Raw genomic sequence first — 19,918 nt, 5'->3', positions numbered from 1 at the left:
TTTAAATATGACTTATCCCAAAAGGTTAGTCATATAAGCACGAACTTAGTCTTATAGTAAATTTATTATTAGGTTAACACTTTCATTAATGTATTATCAAAAATGAAAATTGTGTCATCATTTACTCACCTTTCAAGTGAGTCACCTGTATGACGTTCTTTCTTCAATGGAACATAACAGTTATTTTGAGAAATGTCTGTTTTTTGTTGTTGTTTTTTTTATACAAAGGAAATCAAGCTAAAACTATTTGGTTACCATGTTCTTCAAAATATAATATTTTGTGTTCTGCAGAAGAAAGAACGACGTGCAAGCTTGGACCGTGAGAGAATGTTCATTTTGGGGGTGAACTATCCCAGTTTAATCTTTCCTTTCAATAAACCTGGGTCATCATAACTGATTACATGTAATATGGATTACAAAATCACTTTCCATTTTACAATACTCGTAATAAGACTTGCATATTATTTACACAATGACAGTAAATCAACCATAATTTATTGTTTCTTATACTACTTTTTCATATTTAAATTTTCCTTTTTTAAAAAGCATGTTTGCTTTATACTTGCTTATATACATTCAGAAAGTCTTCTATTTTTGTGAAATTGCCCCAGTTCGGGAAATATTTAATGCCCTTCATGTTATTGATATAACAAAGAATGGAATATATTTTCTTTAGGTTAGGTCAAATGTCAAAGTTAGGTCAAAAGTAATCAAAAAGTAGTCGGTTTCTGTTACCTAAAATGTGTAATGTAATAGATTATGTTACTAACTCCTATTTTTGTAATAAAATTAGTAATCTGTAACAGACTACAATTTGTAACTGATCAACCCAGCACTGTCAAAAACCTGCACCAAATAAGCTACAAAACAAATACAAAATCACCACTAAAACCAATTTAGCATTTGGATCTTTTATTGCAGTGTATGGTTCCAGTGATTTTCACTGATATTTTCCCAAAAACCCAAAGAATACAGTTTGTGTAGGTACAGTAGTGTTTACTTAATCTTCTCTCAAGCATCAGTAGCATTACTATACAAAAATATACATTTGTGTTCATACTCTAGGAAGAACAGTTATTCTTTTGAGTCAAAATAGTCAAACAACGTTCTCTCTTCACTCTTGTGAAGTACCATGATAGCCTCAATGCAAAGAGATGTCTTCAGGAATCACTTTGCCTGTATAGACACATATAAAGTCTTTGTTCATAGCTGAAACTTTTACAGATTACAACAATGAATTTAAGATGAACAAAGAGTATCATTTAGATCCCCCCCCATCATCAAACAGAAATATTAAAGTCCTGGCCTGGGTATGACACTATTCTTAAATGTGGCAGTGATGATTACACTCAATCATAATACCACAATAATTCTATTGGCATTTATACAATAACTGTATTTGCATAGATCAATAAATGACCAGTCACAAGTAAACTGAAATAGTCCCAAAAAAAGTGAAAAGCACATTCTACTGTAGCAACATTCCACTAGTGTTGATTCAAGGTTTTCAAAGTATAAATAAAACATTACTCTATCCAAGTAGCAAACATTTCAATTAAACATTTGTTGAAAAGATTCTAAAAATCACATCTAAATCATTTCAAAATTCTAATTAGCCTTAATTAGCTAAACAAAACAAATACAAAACCCTTGTCCAGTATTAAAAATTAGGCTAACAAACATTCCCACAAAACAGAAAGAAAAAGAAAAACCAAACAGGTTGCAGAGCTTCTAAAACTTTAAATGTAACAACTTAGGCAAAATATTATAATGCATTTTCTAGATGAAATTAGTCTATTTTGTGTCACGGTATTCTTAAGCTCCTTTTCGTATATTCTGAGTCTTTGTAGTAGCTAAATAAATACTACAAATATTTAAAAGAAAATGTCAATTAAATAAAGGTTTTGTTGCTACTTTGTGAATTTATATCACAAAAAGCTGAATAAAACGGTTTCAACATAGTAACATAAAACATTATCTTTCTAAATTAAGATCTACACAATTTAAAACACTGACCTACGGCCTAAAATCAACATGACTACTAGCGCGCAAAAAAGGAAAAGAAATTTTGGACACAACCATTGAAAAAACACACAAGATACCATTTCCAAGTCCAGGACCGTTGAAGCCATTGAAAAACACGCACCCAATGATTGTTGAGCAACTGCGTAAACAAGATACAAGGACACTACTGAAGAGCAGCTTCATCTTTGACATCTGCACTATGAGAATCAAAAGACATCAGGTCAGAAGAAATGGCCTCTGCTTTGCCCTCAGACCAGCTGCTCTTCAGCAACTCTGGCTCATCAGAAAAACCCTGATTGACATCATCAGTTTCTGAGGGGAGAAGTGAGGACTCGTTGGTTTGCATGGGATATTCTGCAGGCAAGGCAGATGACTCGAGATGAAGGGCGGCGGGATCAATGAGCAGGGAAGAGATGTCTATAGGAGGCACGGAAGATTCGAGAGATGGGATTGAAGAATTCATCAAAGATGCCATGTCTGTTGGCATGCTATGACCGAGAGGTAGATTTGGGAGAAGAGGGAGTGAGACAGAAAGGGGAGGAGAAACATCTGAAGGTGGTGTAATAGAGGAACTGAAATCTGCAGCAGGATAGTCCTCTGTCATTTTCTCTTCAGTGACACGACAAGAAAACTCTCGGCCTTGAAGCTCCTCTGCAAAAAGAGACATTTTTGCACATTTTACAACCTAGACTTGTGCTCACCGATTGAATTCTGTTCACCTAAAATTATCAAAGCTGCCTCACCAACACCCGATACGTCGATGTCCTCTCGGACAGCTAGGGATGTATTTGTCATGTCAATGGAAGAAGTGGATAGGTCCAGTCGATCTGCCATGTCTGACACTTCTGAATTCATCATGGCCACTTCTGATTGATCCAAGAAACCTGGAAGAACCATTGCTTTGATGCATTAGAATGTCTTTCATGACTCTTGTTCTATAGAAGAGTTAGATGAAGCACATATTTTAATGCCTTACCAGGATCCATGACTCTCTGAATGGGAGGTGGCAGTGGGGTTTCAAGATCCAAGCCACTCATTGGCTGACCAGACGCCATTAAGGACACCTGAGAAAATCCGTTTCAGTTACACTGTTGTAAGTATATCACCCAGAAAAACAAATATGAAGCAAATGTGTGAATGTTGTTCAACCAATTTGTCCACATGCACAAACAATTTAAAGGGATATTTCACCCAAAAATAAATTTGTTTGGCAAATTATGTTGCAATGGTATTATTATTATTATAATTATATATGATCAAAGTCTGGCCAAATTGTGTTTCCTACAAACAAGCCTGGAATTGTTTTTAAATTGCCATTACAATTTTTAACCGAAAAATCACAATTTGATTTTTTTTTTTTTAAATGTCTGTGTTGAAAGTCAATGGGGTCTAATTATATTTTGGACCCCATTTACTTTCATTGTATGGACAAATCAAAATATCTTGTTTTGTGTTCCACATTAGAAAGAAAGACAAAGCTTTGGATCAACATAAGTAAGTAAATAACAGCAGAATTCTGAGTGAACTATCCCTTTAAATAATATGACCATACTACATTCTTGTGAAAAACTACCTCTGTGAATCCGTTTGTAGGAAATTCTTGATCTGGCGTCCCTGCCACAGGAGAAGCTTTTGGACTGATTTTTTCAGATTTTGGGCTGTCAGGTTGTGCTGGGATTCGGTGCAGGTAGCCATATCCAATGCCACAGCCAAGACTACAAAGGGGTAGGCAGTTATCTGAAATATTTCCTCATAATAATGGCTTGGTCAAGAATTCATTACAGTATTATATCCTCAGTAACCGGGTTATTACCTGCCTTCTCCCCCCCAGGCACCATTTGGTGTGACAACCACCTCCCTGCATTTATTGGTTTCTGTATTGTAGACCAGCAACTTCAATGGTTTTCCCTCATGGGCTTCAATTAGGGAGAAGAAATCCTCTGACTGTTGGGAAATCAAAACATTGCATGATTGTAAAAACCTTGCATTTCCATTAAATAAAACTAATAAATGTAGTGGTCACATTATGAAACAAATATCTCTGAAGTATATTCCCCTTCATAATTAAAACATTTTAGCACACCAGGGTGACTAGGAACATGAAATTATTCAGCCATGACTTCCTGTTTCACAGTAGTATAAATAGGAGCAAACACAAAGGCCAAATTCCCTTAATCATCCGTCTAATCAGTAAAACCAAAGAATATAGTTCTGATGTGCAGATTGTAAGAAAATAGCTAAAGCATTGAAAATCCCATTTCAAGGGCAATAATTACAAAGTTCCAATCAACTAAAGATGTTACAAATCTGCCTGCAAGAGGACGTGTGTCTATATAGTCTCAATGCACAGTGAGGAGGAAAGTTTGGTGGGAGATTTACTGGATTAACAAATTACTGGAGCTTTAAACGGGAAATTAAAAGAAGAGATTTTTGGCAGATTAAATATACTGCTGTGGGCCTTGTTAATATTGTGGGCCTATTTTTCTGCTGGAGGCCCAGGACATCTTGTTCACATACAGATCAAAAATCTAAACCTAGAAATCTTATAATGGGTCATGGTCATGACCTGAACCCTATTCAAATCTTAAGAGTAAAGTGCATCAACATGGACTTGGGAATTTGACTGATCTGGAGAGATTCTATTTTGAGGAATGGTCTCTGATCTCTTGTCAGGAGTTCTCTAAACTCATCAGGCATTATAGAAGAAGACTCAGAGCTGTTGAATAAAAGGGTGCCATTAATTGTGATCAATGTGTATTAGAGGAAAACACTAAAGGTCAAAAGGATTAACAAAGCCTATTTATTTTCGCAGGCTTCTTTGTTCATATTTACCAAGGGTGCCAATAACTCTGACCAGAACTGCATATCAGGTTTTTACAATCTACTGCATGTTTGCTAAAAACTCTACAACTATATTTGGTTTATCTTTAGTTTAAACAAATTCAAAAGTGTTAACCATGTAAAAAGGGTTTCCCACAAGATTTAAACCAGCAGAATATAATAAAATATGCTTTAGGGATAAAGGGTTTTGACAGAAAGAACACGTTGGTGGACCTTCTCTTAATGTTAAAAACGTGTACGTCATCCTGGAATGGCCTATTCCAACACGGGTATAAACAATCTGGTCCCATCGGTTTAAATATTGATAGCAACTTGTCCGAACAATTAGGCTGATTTCATGTAGTTGTTTGTTCATAGTATATAAATCCCAATAACTTGCATGCATAGAAATAACAATCAAGCATTCATGATAATAATTCACGTCTTACATCTTGCAGAACCTGGTCAGCTCCAACAATGAAGTCTGAATGCTCCTGGAGTCCAGCCAGTGCTGCTGGTGAATTTGGCTCCACATCCTAAAGCCAGAGGGTGCACAATACTTACACAAAAAGCCAAATTATTTAAAGAAATGCATGGATTACCAATTAAATGCAAAGATAACTTACGAGAACATGCCAAACATTTTCATTGGCTCCTTGAAAGCTACAGAACCGGACACTGGCTCCCAGAAGTCCTTGACCACCCCACATGTTGCTGGGAACCACCTCCAATTCCCGGATCCTCATGGTCTTTGTACTATACACTTCCATCTTTACTGGTTTCTCCACATTAGCCTTGAGGAGGTCCTTGAGCAAATCATTCTCCTGATTCTGTTCAGACAGCATATGACCCATTATAATCCAAGTAGCAGTGACTACATTTACAGTACATGAAAATAATTTCTGATTAGCAACCGTTTTCTGGTTAAAGCTGCAGTCGGCAGGTCTGGCACATTGAGTGGACTAGACCAAATTTAGAATGTTTACAACTCTCATGCCCCTCCCCCACTATCACCGAGCACCCTCCCATCGAGTTCTTGCTCGTCAGTGTGTGTGCACAAGGTTTTCTGTGAACGCGCCCGTCTCATCAGCATTCTCGGAGAGTTCTCGGAGGTATGCTGCCCAGGCTAATCTACTCATAGATAGCAATTGCTAACGTTGTTTATACTCGAAATGAGCTTATTTGATTTGTTAAAGTTTTGAAAGCATGTGATTTTGTAACGTGCACAAGGGGGGAGGGGGATCTGATCAGAAGAACCGGGAGCGGTGGATTTTTGCAAAACAAATAACAGGCTCCAGGGGGAGGTAGAAGCGCGGATTTTTTTTCTAAAACTGGTTGATTTATGTTGTTCTGTCGGAGCATAGTGTCGGCTGCTGTGAATCAAAAAATTATTGCCGACTGCAGCTTTAAGTCTTCCAACTAAGACATGCACTTTTATTTTCTCTTGAGGATATACTGGAGATGAAGTGTATATTGTAAATAAGACGTTTACATTATTTTAAAACATGATATACTGTCTTATACAGTCTTAGTCTGTATTGTCCCCATGGGAAAAGTTTGTTTCAGTGGGGTTTTTTTTATACACATGGCGTTCACACACAAACAATTTACACAAAAATAAAATCACATCTATCACCTAATACAATCCACTTGACTCATCAACAACACTGAGACATGCTCAGTTTACACCCAAAAGAGATTTCTAGAATATTGGCTTCATGTTATGACAATCAGTTTTAACTCACTTATATGATGCATGCACATTTACAATACGAATATTCCAATATTCCAGAACATTCCTGTGCATTTGAATGATTGTAATGTCACTGACTACTGAAAACCTTGAGAATAATTTGTTAGTTATTAAGACATTTCGAACTGCTTACAAGCAAAATGCATAATCAAAATATGAAAACATTACAATATTTTTGGTGTCATTACAATATTTGAATATTATTGTGCACGTAAACCTAAACAAATGCACCGATTACTCAATTATGGGATCATTTGTCGGTTAATACTTTTTTCCCCCTATATGACAATAAATAACCAATTGAGTTTTACAAATACAAACTTACAAGACGATTATTGCCAATGGATATGATGAAATCAAAAAAGGGCTCCAAACCAGCTTTCTCTGCCGGTGAGTCCTCTTGAATCTGTAAAGGAATTGGAGTAAATCACTGCAGAGCACAAATTCTATTCAGATCTATTGAGTCTTTGAATTTCAAATGCATTCATTGACGTTGTACGCATTATTGTGCACTGGAAAGTTTAATAACATCCACCGAATAGTATGCAATCTGAAGTAATGAATATGTGACGTGTTTATATAAATATTACGTAATGCCCCTCTTCCTCTGGGGGTTCAATGACGTGGCGGCTACGCTTAAATATTCCTAAATCCAAAAGCTCGTGAATCACTGACCACGACACTGGTACTAAAACACAAACAAACTCTGCAAACACGTTTACAGACTTAAGATGTAACGTGTGACCACAATGTATGATATCGCAAATGTTATAACGTTACAAGGCGGAGCTGTCATATAGCACAACACAACCTGCAGTTACCTGACAGTTGCCACTTTGCAAGCACCTTTCAAACCTTGAAAAGGCTTTCCTAGTTGTTAATATTGTGTATCTGACACAGTTGTTTATTTATCAGATAATTAAAATATATGATGCACACTCATTTCTCTCAATGCATATCTGGCAAAGGCTAAAGCAATGCGGACATGATAACTTCATCAAAGCATAGCTAGCATGCAAAGCTGCTCGCTGTCATACGCAAAGTCAGCTAAATTTAAGCAATTTACCCCATGGACGTGAAATCCTTCTGTTCCCCCCTCAGGTGCACCACTGCTCTGTGTTAACCCCATTGCTCTAGAGGGTTTCGATGTTCTCCAATGTTATGTTTAGCTCTCTGTACAAACGACCCAGACAGAGATTACTCATCGCATCGTGGCCATGTTGTCCATCTAGGCAGGCGAGAGCAATCGAACATGATGCCAACGATCAAATTATTTTTCTAGCTCGGAACCTGTTCAGTTGTTTATACTGTCTATGGTTTTGAGTTCTGAATCGATTAAAAAGTTCAGATGGCCTCCCTTGTCTGCCGTTCTTTAGACGTTACAATAAATTTTAGCATTATTTTTAAGCACTTTCGGTGAGTTATACTCACCAAAACTACTTTTTATTTTTACACAAAATCCATCCTAATTTATTTCCTTGAATTACTCTGTTGTGCGTTTCAGTTCCAACAATAAGTACTTCGAGGCTAATGCTGAAAGTCAAGTCTGTCCCGTCGTATTTCTGGCATAATTTTAAATTCGCTTATGTCCGCTCGACAAAAGCAGTAAAAGGGCAGTCACCGCAAAATGACGATGTACAGCTACAGCTGCCCCATATGCTCTCACCTAGATTTTTTGAAGGAAATCAATGAGATCAGCGGATACTTTTGCCTTCAAATTCAGACATGGTATTATTTTGTCTTTCAATCTTTCATTTCTTTTTTTAGACATCTTGGGGACACATCTTTTGTTTACTGAGGCCCTCTTGTGGGGAGAGAAGCCTTAATGCCATAATGTAAATATTCGTGTGAAACACCTTCCAAACCCAAATTTGTGTCCGTTTTTGGAAAAGAAAAGAAAAACATATAGGCTACATAACCAATAGGTAACAGGTTAAGAGTACTGGAAGTTGCTTAATAATGCCTTGATTTAATAGATTTTATTATCTTCCTCAATCTCTTGTGTATTATCAAAGATTACCAGAAGTTTTTCCAGTCTCATTTTCTTTCATGTAAATCAGTATTTCTCATTGGTTTTGTCAAATAAATTTGATTAAGATGAGTTATTCCACAGAAAATAAAAATAGACACATTTTGAAATGTCCAAAAACATTCATTTAAGTAAACACAGCATGAATTTCTTTATATTACAAGTCATTCTTTTAAATGAAAAATACTAAGGCAAGCTGGTCCTTGAAATGAAAGACCTATACATGAAATATGAATATGGCATTTTGATGTTTATAACAGCTAACTCATTTGAAACACTAACAAATGCATTTACCGTGCTACACAAAACAAAACTTTGATTCGCATACATGATCACTTAAAGCAAAACACATTCGAGAAATAAATATGAATAGACTTTTATAGGTAAACATTTAACAGTAAAAGTTTCCTTACTGCAATGGGATTCATTTGAGACCTTATAAAAAGGTAATTAAGCCATTCGTTTATGAAGTGTAAATATAAAATCTGACTCTTAGTTAATGTACAAACTCTCCAAGACTTTTGGCAACAAAGTATCCTCTTGCAATTGACTTATAACTCATGATACTTCACACGGATTTTAACTGAGTGGTTTTAACTGTATTGACATAGTCATGAATGGTATATTCAGACTATATTAAGATCATAAAATATATTTCTAAGGAATATCCTTAAATTCAGAAATTATTTACAATTTATCTCAGAGTAAATGAGATTAAATCATACTGTACACTTGTAAATGAACAAGGCTCATTCGTCTTTAAAACATCAGTAAACATACTGTGCTGCTCTGATCCCTATTAAGAAATTCCTACAAGAGACTCAAGAAGACTGACTCCTGAGTCCTCAATTTGAGCGGGACTGAGACAACGGGGGAACTGGAGGTGTGAGATGTAGTCCATATGACTGCACTCTTGATTGTGGCCTGGACGGTCACCGTACTCATGAAAAGTGTCAAAAGAGACCAGGTCAGAGTCTGAGGAAAGACTGAGGTCCATGTAACAGTTCACGGTGTGATCCGGAGATGCAGAAGGTGTATTGGGGATGTCGAAGGTGTCGTTTCTGCATTCTATGGTGGCCTGATTAGCATTTTCATCCAGATACTCCAATTGAGATGTACTGATTCTGCTGTCCTTTGTGGATGTGCCACCAGCAGCTTCTGTGGACAAATCATAATCTTTAACATATGGACATCCCTCCCTTTCTGAATCAGAAAAACTGAGAATGCGAGTGAGTCCAGTGTCATCCCCGTTCAGTGTGGGTCGCTCAGAGGAAGGCCTTGCGTCTGTCTCAGAGTCCAGACTCAGAGAAGAAGAGCAGGAAGAAGTGCTCCAGCTGTTGTCTCCCTGCCTGCAGAGCGAGGAGCTCAGGTGGAATGAGGGAGAGTCTTTTTCTACTGGAAATGTAATGGCTCTGTTCCTCGCCAATGACTGTTGCTCTGTTGCAATCACTCTGTTGTCATTGAGCAGCCTCTTTTCCAGCTCCAGCTTCATGTGTGTGTGGATATAGTGGCTCCGTACATGACTGGAGTTAAACTCGATTCGGCCTGCAGGATTCCCACAGTATTCCTTTGAACATCCACAAGGAAAGTTGGAGCGATCCATCTGTTAACAGATTATATATTTATAATAATTATATTACATTAATATATATATATAAACAATAGAGCAGCACAACTACTTGCTGTCCATAAGAAAGAAACATCATGGATGAGATTCAATATTTCAATGAGATTAGATGAAGGGTTTTTCAGATTTTCAGATTTTTTATTATTATTAATTTTTTATTAATAATATTAGTTCTTTTTTTAAAAGAAATTAATACTTTTATTCAGAAAGGATGTATTAAATTGATCAAAAGTGATAGTAAATACATTTATAATGTTACAAAAGATTTCTATGCAAAATAAAGCTGATCTTTAGAACTTTCTACTCTTCAAAAAATCCTGAAAATAAGTGTAATGATTTCCACAAAAATATCAAGCATCACAACTGTTTTCAGCGTTGATAATAAGAAATGTTTCTTGAGCAGCAAATCATCATATTAGAATGATTTCTGGAGGATCATGTGACACTGAAGACTGGAGTAATGATGCTAAAAATTCAGCTTTGCCATCACAATAAATAACATTTTAGAACATATTCAAATAGAAAACTGTTCATTTAAATTGTAATAATATTTCATAATATTACAGTTTCATTTGTATTTTTGATCAAATAAATGCAGCCTTGTTAAAGTATAAGAGACTTCTTTCAAAAACATTTAAAAAATCCTACCGACCCCAAAGTTTTGAAGACCAAATTATCTGAGAAATTCTATCCAAGTTCATTGTATAGCTCTATTGTCTTACTGTATGTCAAAAATGGTCTCATTAAGGTCTATTTTTCATCTGAGACTAAATTTATACCTAAATGGATATAGCTGAGAGCTCCAATAAATCTCCTGAGCAATGAAAAATCATTTGAGCAACAAAATGTCAATATAACAAAGGCGTTATCATTAATGAAAAAAACAAAACAAGAATAATTTATGAATTATTACTTGGCACTTGATGCCAGCCTGGCTGCAGGCGCAGGTCTCCGGCTCACAGAAGCCCTGGCAGTGGCATCCACAGTCTTCCCTCCACCGCCGCAGCTCCTGCAGCTGCCTCTTCTCCTCCCGGTCGATTCGCACAACTCCTGCTGCTCTCAATAAAGCACGTCTGCGTTTGGAAGAGTACGGACGGAGTGATCCCATATCCTTGAGCTCTGTACTACTGACATCCTCGTCTTCATCTGGGATGTCATTCACTGTCAAGCTGGCTGCTTCTGTCACTGTGAGAGTCCCACAGCTGATCAGCTATATTAAAAAAAGAGAAGATAACGCACAAAGACAGCCTAAAAAGAACTTCATGAGTTCACACTTAAACACATATACACGCATACATATATATATATATATAAGAAGACTTCAGATGCAAAAGCCTCTAAGTGCCATCTGAAATTTTCTTCTAAAATTAGCATTTTATCAAGCTCGTATATTTAAGTTCAGTAATTTCACTTTAATGACAGTTAATAGGTCATTTTCATTGCCTTTAAAGTGAAATAACTGAACATAAACATACAAGCTTGATAAAAATGATCATTCTAGATGAAAATTTCAGATGGCACTTAGAGGCTTTTGCATCTGAAGTCTTCACATACAGGCCTCCTCTTGTGCTGATTGGTAGATTATTTGAACATGTTCCCCCCGAACTTTGTTAATAAAACATCATACTGTTTCTGGATATTGGAAAGTAACCGACTCACCTTCTGCCTCAAGGCCTCCAGCCTCTCCTCTTGGCGTCGCTTGCGGAGTCTCTCCATTCGCAAGCGCTGCTGCTCCTCCGCGTGATCCGCCAGGGTGAACTGCTGACGGGCAGCGTGCCGGCTAACCATGCCCAGTGTGCAGCCACCATGGCTGGGCACGCTGCTGAACCCTTGACAGTGCTGGAAGAGGAACACTGTAACCAGGCCGAACCGAACACTGCCTTTGGATTGAGTATCTTTTGTCTTCTTCAGGATGGATGAAACTGAAAGTAAAGAAACAAAATGTGCTCATTATTAATTTTCTTATGGTAGCTGTGACTGTTGTAGCTGCCACTAGAGGGCAGTTGAGTCAGATCGGTCAACAAGTAAACTGAACACAACAATTATAAAATAATGAAACAGTGATATGATAATTTTACATATGCAGTTTTAAAAGGAATAACTTTCTTCAAAAATGCAATGTTTAAATCAGCATTCTTTATTTGCCAGGCCAGTTTCACTCTCTGAACGAGGATAATGGGACGAGGTCGTGCGTCAGATGTGTTTGCACTGTAGCAGCCCTTAGTAAATCAGCTTTTTTTTTGCAGCACTTTACTTGCAGTTTTCACTGTGAATCAACAATGAAGAACAGTGATCCAGGCATGCCCAGGCACACAGACAGACAACATAATCTCACAGTCCTACCTGCAAAGGAAAACACTTGCAGATATGCTCTTTCCCAGTCAGGATGGTGAAACTGACTATATGGCATGATATTTAGTGTGTTTACTTTGAGGTTTGTGGGTTTAAAATGACTTAGGATGACTGTGCACAACATATTTTTGATAAACAATGTTACAACTGTCTGTTTCTCTTCTTATCTAGTGCGCTGCACAGTAATACTGAGGTCAGATAAGACACCTCCTTATGCGTTTAAACACACTGGAGGTGACAACTGTTGGTTTACAATACATGATTTTTAAAAAGCACAGTTACTATGCATGACTCACTTGGTATGTGATGGCTTGAAGAGAAAGAGTCAAAAGGCCCAAAGTCCACACTATCACTTTGGCGGCTGTCTTCATCAGAGTCCCAGTCAGAGTGTGATGAGGGGGATGAGGAAGAGTAAATGGCATCCTCATCTGGGAAACCATATTTTCTCTTTAAACCCCCACGCTGCAATGTAGCCATGGCAATCTGTCAAATCATATTGGAGAAATTAAAGCATAATATTACATATAAATTCATAGGTCATAAAATGAGCTATCATGTCACATGTTTTGGTGTATATCAAGTATGAAAATAGAATTTGGGGATGTTTGATAACCATTAGCATACAAATCCTAACCAGCAGCAACTGGACACCTCTCTCTTGTTCAGGCCGGTTCCAAAGATTCACATCTTCACTCTAAACGCAAGCCTGTTTAGCAGGTTTCCCAATATGAAAAAACTTGACATGAACCACTACAACATCACAAGCACAGCTTTCTCAGGCAAATTATCATTGTTTTTAATCATATTATGCAAAGCGTATGCAAGCACATTAGTGTGCATTATGCAAGCAATGATAAGTCTGGAGGGAATCAATAGTTCCTTCAATCTCGCTCTGGAGTCATTAACATTCCTCAGATGTTTTGAGTACTTCAAGAACAAAATGTTAAGACATTCAGCTCAGCTAAACTACATGACCAAATTTGAAACCAATACTGTTTTTTATTGCATAATCCCACAAACATATGATAGCAATTTTCAAGCTCCATTTCAAAGCTTATGAATGCACAAAAAGAGACAAAAGAGGAAACGTAACACAGATCGCACGTCTACTGAAGTTTTGCTGCTTGAGTGGGTGTGCGATGGAAAAAAAGCATACACACAGAGAACTCTGTGTATCTCGAATAACAGAACAACACTGCCTCACACCGCAGGACGGAGCAATCTGCATCACAGATCACCTGGTTCTTGTTCCAAGTGCATCCAGTCAAGCCCAACCCACACAAATGGCCCCTATGCCAAGAACAGTATGTGCCCCTGTGTATCCTGGACAACCTTAACTTTCTCTCACACTTTTTTCACACAGGTCTGGCTTTCTTTGGACAGTGTTATGTAAACACCTGCACTGTAATCCCAGATGCAACAAGTCAACTATGTTAAAGGTTAGAACTGGATGAGATAAATGGCACTTTGTGTTGCACATAATTGTCAAAGTGATTTTTGTTCCATACAGTGCGTGTGCAAGACTTTCATATTTAATTGTTGCATAGCAAATTTTAGGCTACCTAAAGAAATGCAGCATCAACTGGTGTGGTGACGCATGATTTACTGCTTCGTCTAAATGTGAATAAAGTGATAAAACTCTTAAAAGTGTGCAGACACACCAAATCCATTCATGCATCTTTTGTGAACAGTATGTGGTGTGTGTGTGTGTGTGTGTGTGTGTGTGTGTGTGTGTGTGTGTGTGTGTGTGTGTGTGTGTGTGTGTGTGTGTGTGTGTGTGTGTGTGTGTGTGTAGTGTAGGAGTAAGACAGGAGGGCAGCTGATTACAATACCATATTGGCCTAAGATACAATAACAAACAAAAGCCAAAACTTTTCACTGAAAGCCAAACAGAATCTATAATTTCTTGGACTGGCAGTGTTATTTGGCCAGACGACAATTATGCAAATGAACATGTGAATGTTAGAATGTCTCCCTACATGTAAACAGAAGGAGGAGGTGGAGTTTGTAGACTGTGAAAGGGGAAAGTAGTAGACAGCTGTCAGGTGGAAAGATAGGTTACAGCAAACCAAAACAACAAGAAGAAGTTTTTTCACCTTTACCGTGCACGTGCAGAAAACTGAGAAGACTTAAAAGCACAATGTATTTGTAAAACAGAGTGAACTTTAAGCTAAAGTAGTCAAACCCTCTAACTTCTTTTCTCTTAAGGTATACACGAGGATATGATTCCGTGACACGCAGGTGCATATTTTCTGTCAAGCCGATCATTATCTGACTCAAATATAACCCATGTTGCGCGCAATTGCACTATGTTGTTCAAACATCATAGATATTCAAAAATGTATTATTTTTTTAATGTACAAAGCAGCTCCGTTATGACATCTTATGCACAAAGTTAAATAGAAAAATTAAAGTCTAAGCAAAGCGGCTGTAAAATAGCTAGAGTTAATATAATATGCAACTTTCTTTCGCACACGAGCACTTTAATTCTACAGCTGGTGAACTTCCGTAGCGGATTTTCTCGCGGTCATGCTTTATTTATTTAGGAATAGGCTACGTGACCACATCAAAACGCGATAACAATATACGGTCCAAGGTAGCAGTTATTGAATCGCGTAGCAGACAAATTGTAGCCTACTATTGAGTTCACATTGTATGCAAAATCTTGTGTTTCACGCGCTGCGAGAGATCTACACAGGCACCTTGAACAAAAACAAACACTCACCCAGAAATGATGTATCTGTGTATCATGAGTGGAAGAGATAACCATACGAGGCTTGAAAACGACCCCCTTTCTTAGTCCTCGATGCACGCACAGAACAGTGAGATCAGCTGTTGGTGAGTTTGTGTTCGTCAGTGGAAAACTCCCCCCACACTGCCTGACGTAAACAGTAACATGAGGACAAAAACAGCACTCATTACGCTCAGCGCGTGCACACAGACACACTGGCGGACAACGAACAGTCATACTTGATGGAACTGGCAAAACAAACTTGTCAATGACGAAAAATGGCATAAGCCGACGCCAATTCATTCTGCTGCCCATCACACGAGGATGTACTGGATGTCCTTAATTTGATTTGTGTGAAACACATATAACTCACACCCAGGGCCAAAAATCCTTCTTACAAAGATTGTGCAATATCAAAATGTTTTAGATGAGTTTTTCCTTAGAGCATAAAATAATTTTCTCAAAGACTGGGTTTGAACACTTTAAAAATGAGGAAGTCAATGTTTTGTGTCGTTTTTTAAGTAAATGGACACTGTGAGCAATTATGCTTATTTTGGGAACCAACTTGTGAAAAGCATATGACAGTTCATATAATGTAATGACATGAAGGTATCTGTTTAATGTTTTCCGTAAATCCATATAAGGAAAAGTATCGACTTATTTTAAGAAAAGTATCGATTCACTTTAAGAAAAGTATCGATTGACTTTAAGAAAAGTAGCGATTCTTTTTAGGAAAAGTAGAGATTCTTTAAAAAAAGTAGAGATTCACTTTAAGAAAAGCATCGATTCTTTTTTGAAAAAGTAGCTATTCGCTTTAAGAAAAGTATCTATTCTTTTTTGGAAAAGTAACGATTCACTTCAAGAAAAGTATAGATTCTTTTTTGAAAAGTAGCGATTCACTTTAGGAAAAGTATTGATTCACTTTAAGAGAAGTAGTGATTCTTTTTTAGAAAAGTAGTGATTCACTTTTGGAAAAGTATCGATTCTTTTTTGAAAAGTATCGATTCACTTTAAGAAAAGTATCGATTCTTTTTTTTTTAAAGTAGCTGTTCTTTTTGGAAAAGTATTGAATCACTTTAAGAAAAGTAGTGATTCTTTTTTTCTTTTTTTAAAGTAGCGATTCTTTTTTGGAAAAGTATCGATTCACTTTAAGAAAAGTATCTATTCTGTTTGGAAAAGTAGCGATTCACTTTAAGAAAAGTAGCGATTCACAAGTACCGATACACTTTAAGAAAAGTATAGATTCTTTTTTTTTAAAGTACCGATTCACTTTTATAAAAGTATCAATTCTTTTTGAGAAAAGTATCGATTCACTTTTAAAAAAAAGTAGCGATTCTTTTTTTGAAAAGTATCGATTCACTTTAAGAAAAGTGGCTATTCTTTTTTAGAAAAGTAGTGATTCACTTTAGGAAAAGTATCGATTCTTTTTTGAAAAGTATCGATTCACTTTAAGAAAAGTAGCTATTCTTTTTTAGAAAAGTAGTGATTCACTTTAGGAAAAGTATCGATTCTTTTTTGAAAAGTATCGATTCACTTTAAGAAAAGTATCGATTCACTTTAAGAAAAGTATCGATTCTTTTTTTTTTAAAGTAGCTATTCTTTTTGGAAAAGTATCGATTCACTTTAGGAAAAGTAGCTATTCTTTCTGGAAAAGTATCGATTCACTTTAAGAAAAGTAGCTATTCCGTTTGGAAAAGTAGCGATTCACTTTTAGAAAAGTAGCAATTCACTTTAAGAAAAGTAGCTATTCTTTTTGTTAAAAGTAGCGATTCACTTAAAGAAAAGTAGCGATTCTTTTTTGGAAAAGTAACGATTCACTTTAAGAAAAGTAGCGATTCTTTTTGGGAAAGTATCGATTCACTTTAGGAAAGGTATCGATTCACTTTAAGAAAAGTAGTGATTCTTTTTAGGAAAAGTAGCGATTCACTTTAAGAAAAGTAGCTATTCTTTTTTAGAAAAGTAGTGATTCACTTTAGGAAAGTATCAATTCTTTTTTGAAAAGTATCGATTCACTTTAAGAAAAGTATCGATTCACTTTAAGAAAAGTATCGATTCTTTTTTTTTTAAGTAGCTATTCTTTTTGGAAAAGTATCGATTCACGTTAGGAAAAGTAGCTATTCTTTTTTGGAAAAGTAACGATTCACTTTAAGAAAAGTAGCGATTCTTTTTGGGAAAGTATCTATTCACTTTAGGAAAGGTATCGATTCACTTTAAGAAAAGTAGCGATTCTTTTTATTAAAACTAGCAATTCACTTTGGGAAAAGTAGCGATTCACTTTAAGAAAAGTATCGATTCACTTTAAGAAAAGTATCGATTCTTTTTTTTTTAAGTAGCTATTCTTTTTGGAAAAGTATCGATTCACTTTAGGAAAAGTAGCTATTCCGTTTGGAAAAGTAGCGATTCACTTTTAGAAAAGTAGCAATTCACTTTAAGAAAAGTAGCGATTCTTTTTGGGAAAGTATCGATTCACTTTAGGAAAGGTATCGATTCACTTTAAGAAAAGTAGCGATTCTTTTTATTAAAACTAGCAATTCACTTTGGGAAAAGTAGCGATTCACTTTAAGAAAAGTAACGATTCTTTTTGGGAAAGTATCGATTCACTTTAGGAAAGGTATCGATTCACTTTAAGAAAAGTAGCGATTCTTTTTATTAAAACTAGCAATTCACTTTGGGAAAAGTAGCGATTCACTTTAAGAAAAGTATCGATTCACTTTAGGAAAAGTAGCTATTCTTTTTTGGAAAAGTAACGATTCACTTTAAGAAAAGTAGCGATTCTTTTTGGGAAAGTATCGATTCACTTTAGGAAAGGTATCGATTCACTTTAAGAAAAGTAGCGATTCTTTTTATTAAAACTAGCAATTCACTTTTGGAAAAGTAGCGATTCACTTTAAGAAAAGTAATGATTCTTTTTTGGAAAAGTAGCGATTCACTTAAGATAAAGGATCAATTCTTTTTAGAACAGTTTCGATTTACTTTAAGAAAAGTATCGAATCACTTTTGGAAAAGTAGCGATTCACTTAAGATAAAGGATCAATTCTTTTTAGAACAGTATCGATTTACTTTAAGAAAAGTATCGAATCACTTTAAGAAAAGTAGCAATTTATTTAAAAAAAAAATTGAAAAGTAGCGATTCACTTTAAGAAAAGTGTTGATTCATTTCAAGAAAAGTAGCGATTCACTTTAAGAAAAGTGTTGATTCATTTCAAGAAAAGTATCGATTCATTTCAAGAAAAAGTAGCGATTCATTTCAAGAAAAGTATCGATTCATTTCAAGAAAAGTATCGATTCATTTCAAGAAAAGTAGCGATTCTTTTTAGGAAAAGTATTGATTCTGTCCCTAAAATGAATCGATACTTTCTTAAAAAGAATCGCTACTTTTCTCAAAAAGAATCACAACTTTCTTTTTCTCAAGTGAAATCCCTGTTCTGACCAATAAATGTATTTAATGCCACAGAAAACACACGTTACAGTTACTGAGCTATGTCTTTTTTGCTAGCCCCGTTCTCTCTTATATTTATTTAGCCTGATGCTTTCTGCAAATGGATTAATGGATCTTCTCTATTATTTTCTCTAATTAAGTCTGTTGTGATAAAGAAAAGAATGGCAGTACAGGGGTCGGACAAAAGGCAGAGCAGAAAAAACATAAAGACTGCTGCTCCAGCCACTCAGCCAATCACTAGAGAAACACTCCCTGGATACCAAAGAGCCTCTCCATGGCAATGACACTGTGAAACATCCATCACAGGAGACTCAGGCATCATGGATTCAGAGGCAGATGGTAACATCTTTCTTTCTCTCTCTCCTGCTCGCACACACATAACACTGACTGTATCACCTCAATGATTTCCCATCTGTTTGGTAGTGAAACCACAGGGCACATATCACCCATCAACCCCCCTTTCTTAGCTGGTGGTAAGACAGACGTACAATAGAACCACAGACTCTTAGAAAGCAGGTTAAAACATGTCGACAATACACTAGGGAATGAGCTTTCAAACATAACACATCCATATGATGAAGGGTTCAATGTTTTGTATGAAATATATTGTGGTTATTATTAACTATTCTGAGAATTACCATAAAACAATAGTGTTGAGAGAATAACCACAAGTGGAAAATGTGATTTATGCTAAAAGCTGTTTCTCTGCCCAACCTATTTTAGTGCGTACCACAGACATCGCACAACATAAGCAAATCAATTCAAAGCATGGACCATATACTCTGTAGTATGCAGAGTTAAAGTGGAGAGAAGGCAATAGGTTATTAGCTCACAAACTGTACATCTGAGCATAATACACTGGAAAAAATAAAAGTAGAATTTGATGATTTCTCCCTCCAATGAGATATGAGTATTTATCCCCATAGTCAATACATCATCAGTCCTTCTTCCCAAGCGTGTTTTTGTCTTACCCAGATTCACTATGATGGTTACTTTGTTCTCGCGGGAAATTCTGTACATATATGACTCGCCCATGTGTGTCACTGTAAATAGTATAGTCAGTTTTGGTTTAGTTTACACTGTGTTCTCTTCCTGTTTTGCCTACCTGAGCTCCTACTGTAGTTAGTTTCCTTGGTTGTTCA

General features: G+C 36.3%; 2 protein-coding genes across 2 annotated transcripts; both read right to left on the bottom strand.

The window, feature by feature from the left end:
* Positions 1–895: 895 nt before the first annotated feature.
* gorasp1a (golgi reassembly stacking protein 1a) lies at positions 896–7,962 on the bottom strand. Its single transcript, XM_079612245.1, has 9 exons — positions 7,665–7,962; positions 6,924–7,004; positions 5,472–5,675; positions 5,295–5,381; positions 3,839–3,969; positions 3,599–3,740; positions 3,002–3,089; positions 2,769–2,909; positions 896–2,676 (listed from the first exon to the last, which is right to left on the bottom strand). The coding sequence occupies exons 1-9, from the start codon at positions 7,725–7,727 to the stop codon at positions 2,189–2,191; spliced, it is 1,425 nt and encodes a 474-aa protein (XP_079468371.1). The 5' UTR covers positions 7,728–7,962; the 3' UTR covers positions 896–2,188.
* A 346-nt stretch (positions 7,963–8,308) lies between these two features.
* csrnp1a (cysteine-serine-rich nuclear protein 1a) lies at positions 8,309–15,692 on the bottom strand. The gene is made up of 5 exons (XM_079612227.1): positions 15,332–15,692; positions 12,903–13,089; positions 11,914–12,176; positions 11,168–11,464; positions 8,309–10,230 (listed from the first exon to the last, which is right to left on the bottom strand). Exons 1-5 carry the CDS (start codon positions 15,650–15,652, stop codon positions 9,427–9,429), a joined length of 1,872 nt encoding a protein of 623 aa, XP_079468353.1. The 5' UTR covers positions 15,653–15,692; the 3' UTR covers positions 8,309–9,426.
* Positions 15,693–19,918: the final 4,226 nt, after the last annotated feature.

This window comes from Phoxinus phoxinus (assembly GCF_949152265.1).
Source record: "Phoxinus phoxinus genome assembly, chromosome: 5".
Classification (NCBI taxonomy): Eukaryota; Metazoa; Chordata; class Actinopteri; order Cypriniformes; family Leuciscidae; genus Phoxinus; species Phoxinus phoxinus.
The sequence above is the reverse complement of the archived record's forward strand: the minus strand, read 5'-3'. Positions and strand labels throughout refer to the sequence as shown.